The sequence below is a fragment of the Symphodus melops genome (genome assembly GCF_947650265.1).
Source record: "Symphodus melops genome assembly, chromosome: 19".
Classification (NCBI taxonomy): domain Eukaryota; kingdom Metazoa; phylum Chordata; class Actinopteri; order Labriformes; family Labridae; genus Symphodus; species Symphodus melops.
In genome coordinates this window covers 4,807,501-4,826,275 of record NC_136709.1, presented here as the reverse complement: position 1 = coordinate 4,826,275, position 18,775 = coordinate 4,807,501, and the positions used below count along the sequence as shown (strand labels likewise).

General features: G+C 39.1%; 1 protein-coding gene across 1 annotated transcript in view; it reads right to left on the bottom strand.

The window, feature by feature from the left end:
- LOC306840405 (ALK tyrosine kinase receptor-like) overlaps positions 1-18,775 on the bottom strand; it is a 345,354-nt gene that overhangs the window by 61,524 nt on the left and 265,055 nt on the right. The window contains 1 exon segment of the mRNA XM_079369664.1: positions 13,236-13,369. Within this exon segment, the coding sequence (XP_079225790.1) occupies positions 13,236-13,369 (134 nt within the window).

Sequence of the window (18,775 nt, the reverse complement as noted above, 5' to 3'; positions counted from 1 at the left end):
TGTCTGTCATATCTTAAGATCCTTCTGTGAGCTCTGAAACAAATAAAACACAGTCTGAAGATTTGCCTGGCTTGAAATCTGCTTGTGTGCGGAATGAAAATTAGTGAGAAAAATGAAAGCACTGAAGAAAAACAGACTGCTGCAGACTTGATTGAGTCTAGTATACAATTCAGCAGTAGTTAGAACTCATTTATCCCTTTCTTTCAATTCATTATGGTGTGTTCCCTCATCTCACATGCTATAATGGAGGACTGTTCTCTGTCACAAGGGAGGAAACTCTCCAAGGACCTGAGCAAGGGCACTGCTTCTGCCTTGCCGACACACTGGAGGCAGAATCCGGAGACATTCATGGAGATATACAGTGGCTGGGACGCTGGAGATGGATGCTGCTCGAGTTCCCACTGGACAGTCGACAGGACAAGAAGTATTCGCTCATGAATTCAATTAACTGCACACAGCCACGCTCGATTGGTCAGAGCTCTGCCCAATCACTATCGCTATCTGTCATGCTCTCTGCTGGGTAGGCAGTGGCTCACACAAGAGCAGACTGAAAATGGAAAATGAAAATAATACATTTAATGCATGTTCTTTATTCCAGAGACTTGCTCCTTTGGATGAATAGGTTTATTCTTTACAGTCCAGTAGACACAGTCAGTGTTGCAATTACAAATAGAAGACAATTTGATCTGTATAAGCAAAGTATTTTACTCATATGCCAGACTCTATAACCTTGTTATACTTTGCAATGTTTACTTGACAATACGGATTACCAGATATGATTTATGTGTCCTGTGGGAATTATTCTGGGGGCAGGGGAGTTATGTGTTATGTGGGTGTTTTTCTACCCTTTTAATATTCCCATTTCTTTTTGTTGAAAGTGAGGAGGGACGTTGCCATGAGAAATATGATCCTGAGGCTAACAAGCTTACGGAACAATCCTGACTCCTTCAAAGACTTTCTTGTGCAAAAAAAAGAAAATGGGCAGACAACAGAAAGTCCTACAGTGAAGCCATTTTATGTCTCAGGTTTGTCCTTGTCCTTGGACGATTATACATTTGCATACATTGGGTTTATGTCTTTTACTAACAGATAAAGAGCAGAGAAGGTGAGGACTGGAGGAGACACTGTCGGAATTGTACAAAATACATTTGTATGGTTTTGGTGCCAACATTTTTTTTGCAAGTTAGACAGTATGCAATTTAAGGTAACTAAACAAGAAACTAGCCAACATTGGGAGCCGGGGTCTTTTATCTTTGTTGCCAGTCTGAGTGGACAGGGTGGAAGTGAAGCCTATGTTTTGTCTAAAACTATAAGCATTACAGCTGACGGTTGAGATGTCTTGGGATAAATGTGTCCTTGATGTCATTTTCTGCTTTGATTAAAGGGGAGGAGATCTCAACCCATTTCAACAATATACCAACTAACTGCTCTATAATTGATATATTGATCAAAATATCTGAGATTTAGGATATATTTGAAAATCATTCATCTCAGCGTGAGCAATACCTGATTTTACTCCTAAACAAGCACAGATTAAGCATATTTAAATTCATGGAATAGGAAGTCAACAAAATATTTAAGCAGATACCTGTTGCTACAGATAAGTGATTTTGGATACATTGGAGCCATTCTGTAGGTACAAAGTCATTAAAATGTACAACACAGTGAAGCCTGTCATTTTAAATGAAACGGATTGTAGTGACTCAAGAACTGGAGTCATCATTTCATGCCAGCATTCTGCGAACAAACACCATCTCTAAAGAGTGAAATGAGATTTAGGATTGCTGTATCCTAATGACTGACTTTACTTCAATGATGTTTAAGTCTATAACATCCAGAAACGTTCTCATGCCTGCCAGGTCAGGGCTGATTTCGACATCTGTTCCATTTGGCATATGCATGCTAGGAACACTCTACTTGGAGCCTTGGGCCATTTAATTCTTGCTCAATATCTTAAAATTAAACTGCCTGTGTAGATTGCCTTGGAAAGGTGCCTGAAACAGGAACTCAGTTAGTGTTGAGGGGATGCTGCTGGCGGAAAGGCCTAAGGCAAGAGATTAGTGTTAGAATGTGATAAAGCTTAGGGCTGCATGATACAGCCTTGTCTTGGCAGGTTGTATCTTCTCTTAATTGATAAGCTATGGGCTTTGTTTGTAAACTGGCACTTTTTTTTTGTCATTTAAAGATTTCAAGGACCTCCAGCACACGCCCAAAATCCCCCAAAACAAAGAAATACAAATTCATAAAATGCCCCCTGGCAAGTGGATGAACTGCTACGTGCCCCCTTTTAACCCTGGTGTACTAATCAAAGGTACTTTTGATACTGAGAAGAAATGATTTTGTGAACAAAATGAGTTCTCGTCCCGTGTAAGTCTATGCTGGCCCAGGCTCTCCTGTGTGTCAACCGATGCAGACGCAAACAGACTAAACTAATTGATTATGCAAGGCCTATTATTACATTGTTTTGAGGATGCTGTTCATCTTAGACATTGCCTCCCAACCTCTGTGACGTGCTGGTCAGTGAAAAGAGTGCATTCTGAGCAAGACTGATTACACCATAGAGCAGCACTGTGGCCATTAACTTTTTCAACTCCTTCCTGTGAGTGTCAGCCTTGGACTTAGTTCACCCCTGTCAGAAGCTATAACTCCTCCATCTATCTATCTATCTATCTATCTATCTATCTATCTATCTATCTATCTATCTATCTATCTATCTATCTATCTATCTATCTATCTATCTATCTATCTATCTATCTATCTATCTATCTATCTATCTATCTATATCTATCTATCTATCTATCTATCTATCTATCTATCTATCTATCTATCTATCTATCTATCTATCTATCTATCTATCTATCTATCTATCTATCTATCTATCTATCTATCTATGTTTTGACATTGAATATTAAACTAATGGGCTTCCTTGGCTTTGCATTTGTGTTTTGAGTAAATTTAGGTGGAAAGTTTCCATGAAGAGGCTAATTCCATCCTTTGTATGGACCTGTGTTTAGTTTGACGGTTGGGACCATACACTGTATAAAACGTGGGCCTAGTCTTAATAAAGTCACTGACTGCTTTCTGAAAATACTTTCTAAAGCCAGTTGCCATATTAGAAATGCTGTTGCTGCTACAAGCAAAGAAGTGGAGTTTAGGCGGGTCTTACCCTGCAATCATGTGGTGTCGGACAAATTGGGTACAATTTGTTGCTGAGTTGATAAAAAGCACTTGAACGTCTGTTCAAGTCAGAACAACAACTCAGAAACTCTGGAAAGAATAATACTTGAGGTCATATACGTCATCACATGGGGGGAAAATATGTTTTGTCAATGTTGAGATATTTTTGAACAATTCACTTCTTGTACACCAACTTTCTGCTCAGACAAAACTGTGCCATTTTGCACATCTTTAGAGCATCCATGGTGTTTGATGCCAATCAGACTTTCCATTACATTGTATTGCACCCACCTGACAGTTAACTTAGCTGCACCCTTACTTATGCAAATCTATGCATCATAAAACATTTTTTATCGAGTTTTAAAGGTTAGTCGTAAAAAATAACAAAATGAGCTACAGAGATCATATCTGTTTCTTGAACCAAGTTAAAACGTTTATTTCTGCTTTAAAAATGTGCATTTTAACCTGATGGGGCTTCCTTGGCTTTTGTAGCCATGCAACCTCAAAACACAAAACACACAATGCAAAGATTTGCACTTTCACATCACCATAATTATTTTATAACCTATTTGTTATTATTTATAGCATACAGTACTTGTACATTATACTTGTATACTGTATAGATACAGTACATATACTTTTTAAAGGTTATGTTTTGTTGTGTTTAAGCTACGTATGATAGTCAAGTATTCGCTACACTTTCATATAGATTTAGAGTCTAGAAAGAGTGAAGACAAAAGTATTTGAGATGGCAAAGTGCATTAATGGATTGGAGGGCAGGAGGTGGCCTTGTTATAGGTTTCTGCAACATATAGCATTTCACATTTTAAGTGGGAAAATTGATTGTTCAAGACTGAGTTTTTTTAACACTGAAAATATTTTATAATAGTGAAAGTTATGCACTACTTTAAGATCTGGACTATTTTCAACTCCATTTAACATAAGGAAATAAATAATTATAAATGACTGTTACAGAAAAACTCTGATCTAAAGATGCATAGCTTGCAATCTTTTCTCTGTTTGATGCTTAAAGTATCATTTTGACGTGCAAAAGTTCCCTATGTAGTCTTCAGATTTTAAAGTACAACTTTCCGATAAATCACTGTCTCTTTTCAGGAACACTATCTGATTGTATTTCCTTAGGGCACTGTGCCTGCATCTTGACCCTGTTTCATTTGAGCATATGCTTCAATAGGGAAATTAAATTCTAGTGAGGGATAACACATTGCATAAGACCTCATGAAGGGAGACATGCTTGACGTGGAAATAATAACTGACATTTAATTGAACAAATGTTAAATGCACATTGAGCAGTGTCAACAGTTAACATATCTGAATGGGGGTAGCTCTATTTTAAAATGGTAAATGGACTTGAGCTTGTATAGTGTTTTCTATTCTTCTGACCACTCATAGTGCTCAGTATTCAGCTCACATTCACACACTGGTGACAGAGGCTGCTATGATGTGCTTTAATGTGCTCACAACTTACTCCTGAATGTGTTTGTGTTCATTTTCCTAAAAAGCAGAAGCATTAAGGCTTTGTTCAGCCTAAATCTGATTTTCCCCCAAATCAGAATCCGATCTAACTGGCTGACTGTCCACATTACAAATTTCAAGTGACCAGATCTGATCTGCCTGTCCATATTGACGTGGTCTGATCCACATTGATTTCTATGGTAACAGGTTACGCCCAGCAAAAACGACAGCCAAATGGATGACAGAAGTGTGATTATTTCTGATGCAAACAATTTCCCAGAGCAGTCTGTCCGCTGGCTTGTTTTACTACATTTGTTTTGATTGTTGCTGTTTTCTTTCACTGAACAAAGTAAACGTCCAGCCTGCCGGATCTACGTCAAGAAGAAGAAGATACACTGAAGTGATTGAGATGTTCAGATTGAGTCAGATATGTAGGAATCAGATTTGAATCAGATCAGATCAGGTACCTGTACTCAAGTGGTTTAAATATTAAAAAAACAATCTGGATGTGCTAAAAATCAGATTTGGAGGTGTAATGTGAACAAGGCCTAAGTCTACTGTGAAGCAGCTCAAATGTACAGAACTTTATGATGATGTTTAAAAGTAGTTTCATTAGGTCAGCCTTGTTAGTCTGGAAATGGCAGTGGCGCGTGATTGGCATTGCTAGCAGCGGAGTTAAATAAAGGCATTCCCATGTTTAAAAGAGCAGTTTATCAGTCAGACTCCTTTTGTTTTATTAGTTCTTTTTGTATTTAATGAATTAATGAAGCTCCTTGAATTGTCCCCCGGGGACAAATAAAGTTTTTTAAATTGAATTGAATTAATGTTTTAAGTAATTATTCTGCTGCTATAATAGTTTCAATAAAACAAAAAATACATTTAGTTTCTCATTAATTATTAATGACTAATCACTAATTGATCGTTACAGTGTTCAACAATCGATTAAGAATAATGACTTCATCTTTAGTTTCTTCATATATTAAAATGCCTTTTGTGAGGTCAAAAGAGTAAAATAAACTTAACTTAACAATGCACAGTAATGTAGCAACAAAAAGACTACAGATGGAACAAAATAAATGCATTTTACAGCAACTTTACCTTAGCACCAAGGAGCGAGCACATTACAGAGCAGACCATGTTTCCTTTTGCAATAACAGGTATAAAGTGTTTCTGTCCATAAAACATCAAACACATCGCGTACTACTGGAACTGTGTGTGCTTCATGCCTAAAGATTGGATCGAGAAGTTCTCCAACCACAAAAGTTTTGTCAAAAACAGTTACAAATTCTTGACTTTGCTGTAAACTGGCATTTTTACAAAGATTATATCATAACATATTCAACTTTCTATCTGAACAAGTGGGTGTCAAAGGGATCATGTGCATCAGACAAAAAAACTATGATTCTGATCATTTGCATGAGCACACATTTTCCCCCAGCATTGACTGTGCCAGACACTTGGCTCTAGTGCATAACTACAATAAGTAGAACAGAACTAAATGATGTGTGACTCCCTTATTATGAAAAGGTCCATGATTATCGGGGGACTAGACATAATGCTTTAAGACAGGTGAGAGGATGGGCATCACCAATCAGTGTTGAATCAAACTCTAACACTTCCTTCTCAGTCAACCCAAGTAATATACAGAAATTAAGGGACTCATTCTTCTGTTCTATTTCTATAATACTGTTACTGTGTTTGGCAATTACATGAGCATATTTAGCAGTTCATTTTTCTGATGAAGCATGGCCTATGTTTGTGTACATGGCAGTTGTTGAACTTTAATAAATGAGTCTTTAAATTTAAATCCCAAAACTGTGATTGGAAAAGAAAGAGGTGGTAGAAACAGAGGGCAGCATGACTCCAGACAGCATGAGTCAGGGCAGTAAAACTTCAGTCTGAGAGATGGGGGATTAAATCATGATCTTACAATGGAAGAGTGCTTACTGCTGGATATCTGACAGTCATTGTCAATCCGTTCAAACCAGTTTCAATGCTATTTGCTGTAGAAAGAAAACTGCTTTGCCTGGTGTAACTTGAACATGAAAGCTTTGGTGTCTTAAGCCAGAGGCTTCCAGAAGTAAATTTTAATATTAATTAGCAGCGCAAAAGTTTACTTCTCAAGATAGATCCTGCGTCTGATAGCAAGCAGAATATCATTAAAAGTACTCAATAAGTTTAGGCACAGCAGGAGGGCAATACTGCACAAACATGATAAGACTTTAGTGTGTCAGAGGCAGATCAGCTCAAAGCTGATCCGCCTCTGACACAGAATGATGTGCTGCAGAACCTGCAATATCTGGCACACCTGCTTAACATTAACAGTCTGCACATGTGTGCTGTACCTACAGGTTGATAAGCAGAGGTAGTGCTGATGAGACTGAACAAGACTGACAGAAACAACAAAAACAGGAATATTCTTTCACTCAAACTTATGGGCCACTGCGTCAATGCATGACATCCCTCAACTTTAATACATTTCTGCAATTTTGACACTCTTTTGATCTCTTAAAAACATTCTCACTGCCGAGACAGTGTGAGGTTTTCACTTCTGTGGAATGCAAATATATATATATATTTTATCAGCCTGTGCTTGTGAACAAAAACTCCAGGGATGAGTTTATTCTCTTCATGCAGACAAAGTGAAACTGAAAACTCAATTAAAGGATAATGCTTGAGCTGTTTTGGGTTTTTAACGTCTCAGTAAAGCAGACTAAGATGCTGAATGACTTTTTCCCTGCAAAACCCCATCACCCATCTATCCGCATGTCTAAGATTGTCCACTCCACCACGTTTCTGCAAACCCATTTCCCTCTTTGCCTTCACAGGGCCGTGTGTGATTGATGGGCCTGGGGACACCCTCACGCTGTAGTGTACCTAATCCAAAGTATAGACTTGCCGTAACGCTCCATTAAGGGCCTACAGCAGCGGGGTGTAATAGTTGGGGAAATGGGCCGGGGAAGGGAAGGTCACCAGTTCACATTCCAACTGGGTTCAATGCTGCCTTGTCTAACTTCATGTTGTTCAATTGAAAAACAAATTAAATGCGACAGTTTGCAGGATAATACATGAGCACAAAAACAAATACGCTATTCAGTGGACAAATATTATTATAAGTATGTAGGCAAATGTGACCTTCTGTCTGGCACTGTGGTATAACAAAGGCAAAGTCAAATCTGCTATTGACACAATCTGGTAATGAGCATGTCAGTCATCACAGTGTTCTCTGTTTACCTCCAGGATGAGAAACTGTTTGAGGTTAAGAGTGTCATTGACAGGTTTGTTACGTTTGAATAATTACGTTCTCTGTACAGCTTTGCCAAACCATGAGAAAAAAATACTGCAGAAGGCAGGAGTCTAACTTCCTGTCAAGAAGATGAGCTCCAGAGATAGGCATATAAGCAGTCACTTTCGGGGCAACAAATTGGATTGCTTGTTGGCCCTGTGACTGATGAGTTAATTAAAGTGGAAGGGTATAGAGAAAGAAGTCAGACAGCACTCCATTTATTCATCCTGTATTGACTATATCTCCTCGCACTTCACTGGCTTGAGTAATCACCGTCTTTCTGCTCAAGAAAACAACTAAGAGGGAGCAAATGGGCATTGTTAAATTTACAATTCAGATGCAAAGATCACAGGGAGAGCTGATTAAGCCTACATTTATGGATGGGATTTAGATAGATATGAAATGCTAAAAGTAGGATACACCTTAAGGGAGAGCTGCCCAAAGAAGAGCAATTATTAGTCCAGCCTACAGTAAGTGGAAAATAATCATCAGAATGTATCTTTCTTAATCAGTGATTAAACATTCTTAGAATGCAAAAAAAGTATTTAAGGCTGCAGGAAAACATTAGCAATAAGTTAATGTCGTTAGCATAGACTTCTTTCTGATAAAAACTTTAAACCTTTGGGACAAAATTAAAGACAACTTATTGAAGCAGAGCTTCAATCATGGTTTTGTGTACCACCCCAAAAGCCTAACAATAGAGGTTATTAGTAGTAGTAGTAGTAGTAATTATCTCATTATGAGCTGTCTGGAACAACTAATGCCAACTACTTTTTCATTGCCAGAGACTGAGTAGAAGAGCCCTAATCAAGCACCTTGGCTTCATGTTCTGTGTCTGGTAGGAGAGAAGGTAATTCAAGCTCAGGTTTGTGACAGGTGCTGCAGGGGAGAGTGGGGGAGATTTAGGACACAGGGAAATGTGGTGAGGCTGCACGGCGTGCGTGCCGAGACGGATTAGGGCTTAGTTTGGGAGTGGGATGTGAGTTGTGGGCGTTGTGCTCGGGGCCCAGGTGGTGCCTGAGGAGAGGACAGCACGTCTGCATGCTTTTTTTCCTTCACTGCTAGCCTCAGCTTGTGTGCTGCCTGGCAAGAGGAACATTTTGAACCCAACGCTGAGAACAATTAGACAGTGCTCAAGTGAGGCTGGATTTGCATGAGCATCAGCAACTGCTCTGCTCTGTCCTTTCAGGCAAAGAATGGAAAGTTAGACAAAGAGTCACAGTAACACTAAAACTTCAGTTAGACAGATATTGATTTATTTGCGGTTGAATTTAAGTGAGCCTGATGTAGTTCCTTTGTTTTGCACTTTTCACATCGGCATTTCTCCTCATGCAGAATGATTCTAACTCAGGATGTGAGAGGAAGTTAAACAGCTACTTTAACACTTTATAGTTCTAGGTTAACTTTAGGGTGTATTCACACCTAACTTGTTCGGTTCACTTGAAACAAACTAAAACCCTGGTGCAGACCTTTTGAGTAGGTGTGAATACAAACTATCGAACTCAGGTGCGAACCAAACAGCCGGACCGAGACCCAGCCAAAGAGGTGGTCTCGTCTCACTTCCAAACGAACCCTGGTACGGTTCGTTTGAGGTGTGAAAGCAACCAGACCTTAGTCCGACCCAGCTCTAAAAGCCTTACGGCTTTTTGGACATAACAGGCTCCCGTTGCCTCGCGCATTAAGGGAAATAATTGTTTGGTTAGCAGCACAGTGTTCTTGTTTGTTTCTATTGCCTACTTCTTTGATATAAGACGCGGAGGTAATCTTTCAGACACTTTCACTAGTGTTTCATCGCTCTGTTCTTAATACATTTAAATCACACAGACTATGAACAGAACAGCAGCTGCAGCAGAGTTTTCCTGGGGCTTTCCCCCCACGCCACATACGTCATTTATAACCTCGGCCACATTCATCATAACACCTGTTGATTGCCCAAACATAGATCTACGTTTTTTACACAATTAAATATTTTCGTACCTGTACTAAATGGATGAAATTGTTGCTAAAATGTTCAATACCAGGACAGCGAGTGCAGCATGCAAGTTCTCCATGATTGTTTACTTTCATCTTGCGATTACCGCTTTACCCCGCCCTAAACCTTTTTATCCAATGATTGAACGATCTTTTCACGCGTGGTTTTGTTTTGTTTTCTTGCGAAAAGTGCAATGTGAAAACTAACCGCACCAAACCAAAAAAGAAACATTGTATTTGGTCCGAACCAAAGAAAGCGGACAAAAGGACTTTTCTGATGTGAATACACCCTTAATGATGAAGTAAATGTTCATTTAAAGTTGCGGGAAGAAATATAAAGGTATAAAAGGGGAGGGTGTGCTAGCTCATTTGACTTTCTTTATTGGTGCCTGACATTATAGCTTCCACTCCTCTAGCATATGCATTTATATATTTGACACTGTATACATCAAGATACTGTTATGAGGTAGTGTCAGCTGTTGTTAAATTGTTATCAGGTTAGCCAGCTGTGTGAAAGTCTGCTGAATCAAATAATAAATTGTTCACTGTAACATGCCTATTGAACTTAATTTAAAAAGAAATTAAGACAAATCCTTCTTGTTGGATGACGTTTCTGATTCATTCAGAGGTAAATATTGACCCAGCATAAAAGAGATTCCATTGCAGCAGAGCTCAAAGAGACTCTGTCTGTATAAAAGCAGACAAGATTAAATTCTCTGGACTGTGTGCATCTCTGAATTTAAAAAGAGGCCTTGGAGAATGATCACCTTTAAGTGGCTCTGTATGCTGCTACAGAGAAATACAAGGCAAAGCCAATTTCAATGCCTTCTGGTGTCACGAGCTGGAATAGGCTGGACTTTGAAGGCTGTTTTACACAATGCTGGTCTCTCTGTCATTATATTGTCCATTTAGTGTGAAATGAATTTCACATAAGAAAAAAATATTGTGTCCGTTTCATCCAGTGGCATCTAGAGCTAGCAATCGTAGGTGGGAGAGAGGGAAACGACATGCAGCAAAAGGAGCCACAGGTTGGATTCGACCCGTGATATGTGCAGTTTTACATGGCTCAATTTTTTGGAACCCCTTCTGTTTGATCTTCATGTGCTTTTATTGGTCCAGATCATCAAAAAAAAAGCGTAACATAATTATGCAGATGTTGCACAAAAAAACATTTCACTCAAACAATGAGGTCACGATCCTGTTGCATCTCTGTGTCACTGTATCAAACAAATCCATGACTACTGTAACTAAACAGAGTTAGGATCGACATCGCTGAAAGACAGAGTTGGCCTACGCCTAGAGTCCCTCTCTCCTACAGCCAAGCAAGAAATCTTGGTGTTATCCTGGACTCAGATTACATTTCCACAGTTACATCGAATAAAGACCTTCTCTTGCTTTTTAGCATTTAAAAAGATGGCTCGTTTCAGAGGAATTATGGGCTGCTCTAGTGGCCAATCCCAAAGGTATGAACAAAACACAGTGATGCAGCTTTTTGTTATCATGCAGCACAGACCTGGAATAATCTCCCAGATGATGTGAGACTGGACTCAAATCTGACCACCCTTAAGTCGGTGCTAAAAACGTTATTTTTCACACTGCCTTATCCACCCCCTATTATTGCAGGGTTGTGTTAAATGCTTGTTGGTGATTGGCCAATAACACAAAGCAGTGGTCTGATATTCCTCAACAGATAACAGTTGTTAAAAATAATTGACTGTCTTAGAAAAGCAGATGGTTGCTACGGACACTGCTTTCATCACATACTCTGAAGGACTTACTGCAATCATATCAATCTGCGGAAAGAGGTACAGTTATTTGATGTTGTTCACTCGGGAGAAAAAAAGAGGATAATCACTGACAAAGGAAGTTAGAAAGGCACAATTTGCAACCTATGGCAGAGGAACTACAAAACTGAAAAGATTTTTTTTCTTGGAAAATGCACTTCGTTTGAATTTCCTTTAACTCAATGATTTCAATGTAATTAATATTTAATTACTTTTAGTTATTTATTAAATGTGTCTTCAATTTTACTGATTAAAAGCACTTTGAGTTTGACACGTTCTATAAATCAAGTTACCATGCCTAAAAGTAACTTCTGTTCCTTTTACAGCTTTAAACTCAAAATTATCTGCACACTTTGAAGCGTCTTTAGCTTACAAACACTTTTGCTAAGTTGCCCTTTTTAACTGATAGAGGGGAATGTGTATTCAAATAGTTAATGTGGGGAAACGGGGAAGTACACTGCTCAAATTAGATTATGAAAACATAATTACAAATTAATTACATTTATCCTTTTTAAGAGTACAACAGACTTTCATGGTCAAGTTGGATAACTTTTCTACAGAAGCTTGGAATACAGGTAACCACGCTCACTCGTGTAGCAGCACAATTAATGCTTTTTACATTGTACAACACTATGTTCCATCCATACATAACCTGTTTTGTTTGACGTTTTGCTTCCTTCTGTCTATCGAACATCGATGTAAAGGCTTGCTGTGCCTCAGTATCTAACTCAGGAAATTAGATCAGTTTTATTAATCCAATTTAAAGAGCTTTTGAGGCTGACAGAGAAGGATATTATTTCAGTCCCAAGCAGTCTTATGTATTTCATTGCTCAACAGGGTGTAATGAAGTTAAATCATCACAAAATGCTACCGTGCAGATTTCCTGTTTGGCATGTTTGAGCTGCTTGGGGAACTCGGTCACCCTGCAGACACATTTAGTCCACATGCATAACACAGGACATGTGACTGGAGAAAGACAGAAAACAACTGAAAACCTATGAAGGATCTCAAAAGATATAATGTGAAACCTTTAAGAATGTCTTTCTTCTCAACACTCATATTTAGGTTGAGTCGGAGAACATTAGATTTATTGTTTTTATACATTTCTAATGGATTTATTAACAGGTCAATCCCACACACAAACGAACAACATTTCCGTTTTCATCATGTGTTTCTGAATGTAACTAATAAAACAGACCAATCTTAACAAATTAATATTGTTTTGCTGACTTAAAAAATATAAATTATACATCCAATAGTTTACTTTGTCCAACAAAATCAAATATTAGTTTATTTTTTAATCTGAAACAAAAGGACACACAAAAGGAACAACATGTAAGTAGGAAGTTTAACCCACATGCTTTGTTTGTTGGTGGATTTTTATGTTACTATTTTCAAATGTTAATTATTTTAATGGTCCAAAAAATGTTGACATTTACACCATAAGCAACACTACTCTCATATGCATTCACACACAAAATGCGGGCGAGCATCCCTATTAAAGCTTTATCATTTGCGTATAAAATAACATGTTCACTTACTCATGGTGCAGTTTGTGGTGAAGTGGGGCTCAATGGTTGCAGCATCATCCTGTGGAATCCGTTGATCGTAGCTGGCTGAAACCCGAAAAGCTGATCCTCCGTGGGTCCCAAGGGTGAGGTGGACCACTGCCCAGCTGCCAAGGAGAGAAAGCAGGAGTAGGGTCAGTGCAAGGAGCAGACACCACGGCTGACAGAAAAACCCACATCCTCTGCCGGGGTTGGAGGTAAGGGTTACACGGGCCTGCGCTGTCCTGGCTCCAGAAGTCTCTGAGGAAGGACTGTCCAGGGCTTCAGCTGAGGCTGATATTGGGGTTTCTTCATCCCCTTCCACCTTGGAAGGCTCCCTTTCCTCCTTTGTCTGTTGATGCATAGCCCCCCCACCCCCCTGTTGAGCCCACCTCAGACTCTCTGAGTCAAGCAAAGATTTAAAGGTGGCCAGCAGATGCCAGCTGGTGCCTCACTTGAGAGCTTAAAGACAGGTGTGAAGTCAGGTAAGATTAAAAGCCACAACAGCAGGTGCGTGGTCAGGGACAACAACAGGCACAGGTCAAGTTCTTGTTTGTCAGTGAGCTGCAGTCCTGCTCTGAATGCTGTCCTCTCTCAGTGGCTGGTTTTGTATAGTTCAACTGGCCCTAATTTTATTAAGCAAATTGTGCTGATTTCTGTTTGGCTCAGAGCTCATCAACAATTTCTCTTCCTCTCTCTCTCTCTCCCTCGCTCTCTATTTCCCCTCCTCCCTGTCTCTTGTCCATCCCGTTCTTTTAATCTACACGTACCACATATAGTGATTGAATTACAAATACCTACTTCCTTCGTGACAAAGTTAATTCATTATTATCTTACCTTACAGATCTACACACACCAGTACAAAGGCACCAACAGATTACAGTATATGCAAACACACTCAAGTGAGAGATTCAAAGGTTAACCACAGTAACACAGGCATCATTGCACACCGCAGAACAACTTTGCTTTTTAAGCTATGTCACTAAATGATTTAAATTGCATCAAGCAGTCTGTACATTTGCATACAGTACATCAGAGTTAAAACAGGTGCTCTAATCCAAAACAGATCGCTTGCGATGAATTCTACAGAAAATAACCTGCTGCGTTCACACATCAGCTCAACCCAACTTCACGCTGCAATTTTATTAGAGAGTTAACAGAGAGAAAAAACCCCCCAAAAAAACAGGAAAAGTTAGAGTGAAAAAAATGTCTGTTCTGTAAAAACATTTTAAGACTTTAAGGGACATGCTACAATCTTTTTTCAAAACTGTGTCAAGGATTGTCTGTTTGAGTTTCTGCCCATGTCATCAAATTAAATAAAGCCTTAAGAGATGTGAATGTTTTTCAAATTTGCTGAATTGAAATATTTTATATTTCTGGAGGAAATAATACATTTTGGAGAAATGTACAATAAATACACATTTATTTATTTTTAGAGCTCCTCAAGGTTGTAGAATGGTTTAAGCTCAGTATTGTCCGATGCGTTTTACATGTTAACCGTTTCAATGAATAACTAAATGAGAAGCTATCCAACCCAATTCAGACATTTCCAGTGGTCTACATCAGCCAACAGCCATTCGTGAATATGTTGACAAACTAAAAATGGATGTACTTTTAGTTTGCAATCTCATCATATACACAGTTTTCTGCTTTTATTGCTCTGATCAGTTTTTTTTTAATCTGTGTATCTGTCCAGTTGTGAACTTGTCTTGTTTTGAGTTTTCTTCTATTTGTGTTCATTCTTTTTCCTTGTTCTCTCCTTGTTTATTTGTATGTTATGCCTCTTTAACATCAGTACTACAGATTACAGAGGAAAATGTGCATTTTGTCTGATTTGCACTGTCCCCTTCCTAAATAAACTGAATTGAATTGACAGCAGTAGGTCTTTACATTTTGATTATGACAGCGGTCCTGGGAATTATAAACAGTCTACAACCACATTCATTTTGAGTTTATTTGTATTTTGAGGGCAGAACACAGCAAATAGAGTCACACATGCACACACAATCCCGCACTCCAATAACAGGATCTGAGCTTTTCTGATTTCCCAAATGTCTTTGCTCTGACTCGACAGGCTTTGCATTACTACCTTTGCAAGCTTCCCTTCTTGTGTCTTTTTTTATGCTGCCTTTCCCTTCTCCTTCATCCTTTCACTGCTCCCACCTCTTTCCACTCACTGAACTCTTCTTGCTTCATCTCCCTCCCTCTCTCTCCAGCCAGACGCTGCTCAGAGTGGAGGGAAAGTGTTGACCAGATGGGAAGTGATGTTATAGCACCACAGAATGCTGTTAGGGAACAGCTTTGTGGTGTGGGGCCTGCTCCCTGCCATATCCCATAATAGAATTGAAATGAAGCCCTAGATAAGAGCTGCCACTGTCTCCTTGATAACCTTGAAATGATTTACAGACTGAGTTGTATACATATGGTGCTACTGAATTCACCACCCGGTAGGATGAGGGCCAAATTGAAAAATGGCCTCACTCTAAAAGAGCACTCTGCATGATGATGATGATGATGATGATGATGATGGAATTGTAATTGTAGAGGAATGTTTGTCTCTCTCTGCATAAGAAGCGGAAGTCTGTGAACAGCAGTCCTCTGTTCTCTAAATGAAAAGGGTAGAAGGGAATCTACAGCTTCATAGTTAACAGGAAAAAGTGTAAACACAGGAAGTTGTGCTTTGTATGAAATATGCTCAATGTACTGTGTGACATCAGATCTGAATGGATCCATGTAAAGCTGATCTACTGGACTACTGACTTATAGTCATGTCTTAGCCAGCTATGTCTGCACTGGCACTCCTAGGACTTATTAACAGAGCTGCCAGGGCGCATCACTCAAATACTTAAACCTAATTAGCAGTATACCATGCAAGGCACAGCAGTCCTAAATACACGTAAATACAAGAAGTGAAATGAATGATGAAGACTCCACGAGCGGGAATTAGATATACATGACTAATCTGAATGTAGATGCTAAACATTCTCATTATGGTCCTTTGTTTGCTAACAGCCTGTTGGTTATTTAAAAATCATCTGACCTTTGTTCAGACTGCTATTTGGTGGTAGCCTCACCCGTGATGGGAATGTTTTTTTTTTTTCTCAACATCGGAAAACAAAACAGCTCCTGCCGACTAATCTTTGCTGCCATTTGACAATTCTCGTTTCATAATGCTTTTCATTTATGCTCCCTCAGTGCTCTGCTCTGGCTAATGTAGCTCTTTTAATTTTCATTCAGTGTGAGTGTTTGTTAGTGAGGATGGAGGATGCTAATGTCCTAACCACATTAGGGCTTATTTTTCTGGGGTTCTGGTTTGCATTAGTAGTGAGTCTCATCCATCAAGACAAACAACACATGAAGCAGTGTGCTGCATGTTCTTCAGAGTATGTTTCACAAGCACAGTGAGGCCTCGTTTGAAACATTGCAATAGTCAGGGTAGTGCAGAAAGGAAGTCTGCTTTTATAGACAGTATATCTTCCTGGAAGGTCCTGGCCTCCTTTGTTGCATATGTTCTTCTGCATCCTTAGTGCAGACAGCATGCTGCTGTGGATTTGCCCAACTATTAATATCAGTCAATCAACATAATTATAAATGTTCATGTGAATCACAATAAGCTTACATGAGCTCTACTTCAACAGCTATAATTAACATGATCAGTCCTCTCCATTCTATTTAACATCATAGTTTTAATGTTATATGACAAATCAGCCAAATATCCTACTTTGATGTAACTTCCAATTATTTTACTTCATCAGATTTTGACATGTTGTCAGTGTTGATCCCTCTGTAATACCGACTCAGTCACAGCAGGAGGCTGTTTAGTAAGAGTCTGGTCCTGCTCGAGGTTTCTGCCTCTTGCCATTGCTACATTGTTGACTGTTTTGATAAGTATCGTCCTGATTTTTCTGTGAGCTTCATTAGCAGTTCTTGGAATGTCAAAATGTAGATCTTTTTTTTTTTTATGAATTCAGTGTGGCATAGTATGTGTCAGCAAGGCTCCACCCACTGTCAATGAAAGCAGGGCAGTAATCAGTCAACATAAATGGAAGTGCTTCAGGAAGTGGGCCTTTAATTATTGTTAAATATTCACATTAAAAGAAGGATTTAAATTTAAGTAAGGCTTGTGGATGCCATGTGGCTCACTAATGGCTCAGGGTTAAAGAGACTTAGGTTGTGCTTATGCTATATTTATTTCTGTTTGTATAAATAAGGCTGACGTGTTATATGCCAAGACTAATGAGTTTGAGACGTGACTGAATGTGCCAATAAATAATTTCAAATAGACGTTCTAGATGTTCTTAAATGTACTGTTTGGAGTCCAATAGCTGAAAGGCCCAACACAGTTTTGGAAATTGTAAAGCCTACAATTTCTTCCTTGTCTCAAAGAAATGGGACTATGTAAACACACCCTGGTGATGCTGTGACAAAACCATTTGACCTATAATGGGCCTGGTATCAACAAAAACGTTTTTGGTAGTGAGAAAACCATTTGAGTGACACCATCACGCCTTGGTGCATGTAATGGAAAAGAGTTTCAATCACGCCCAAGCCCAAGTTACCTGTTGAATGCATCAAACAGCAGTAAAACTAAAGGAGGGGAGCATAGAAAGAAAAAAACTGCTTTATATGGTAATAGAATTTTTACCCCAAAGAGAAAATCCCAACAGGTTTCGATCATGCTGTCTGTTTGCGATCGAACAGGGTTTTATCAAAGCGAAAAAGATGAAATTGATCAAAAATGATGTTGGAATGCTGCAAACGATACATCTTCATAGAGGTGACAGGGGTTAAAAAGTTAGGAGTGTGCGTGTATGCATTCAGGGGAGGAGGAGGGGGGATGTTGTCATTGCTGCTGGATCCAGAGCTCTACTTAAGTCACATTGATTTTGACTGTCAAATGGCGCAATGCACAACAGGCGTAAGCCAATATGTCAAGAGAAGTGCAGATTAGATTGAACGGCCTGACATGGCCTTGCTGAATGAATGCCACTTCCCCAAACTAAAAAGGACACATTTGAATGCCATCTGCTGAGAGCTAAATCTTTTCCCCCTTGCTGCATCTGAGATGGGGGGGGGGGGGGGGGTAGCTGGGGCTAAAGGGTGGGAACTATAGTGTTTGTGTTTGTTTGGTCAGTGTGGATTAAATAAGATTAACAGACCAATGTTCCAAGTTGAAATCCCTTTACCAAACATTCTCACATATCAACATGGTTTGATCTCATCACACATAAGCCCCACAGACACCGAACAACTACATTGTCATTATTACAATGTGGGAACACACAGTGCTGAAAAGCAGTTTAGCCCACAGTTATCATGAAGCTTTTACAATATTTAGCTGACTTAAACTTGGGATTGCACTCAAGACGAGCAATAGCCATTGTTCATCCCCATGAGTCACACCTGAATAAAGCTATCTTGCATTTCTGTGCTAAATATTCTGTGACTGAAAAATGAACAATCTGCCAAGAGCAAAAACAGAGGATGAAAGCAAAGCCATCTGAAGAAATGAACACAGATGAAAGACCCGATAA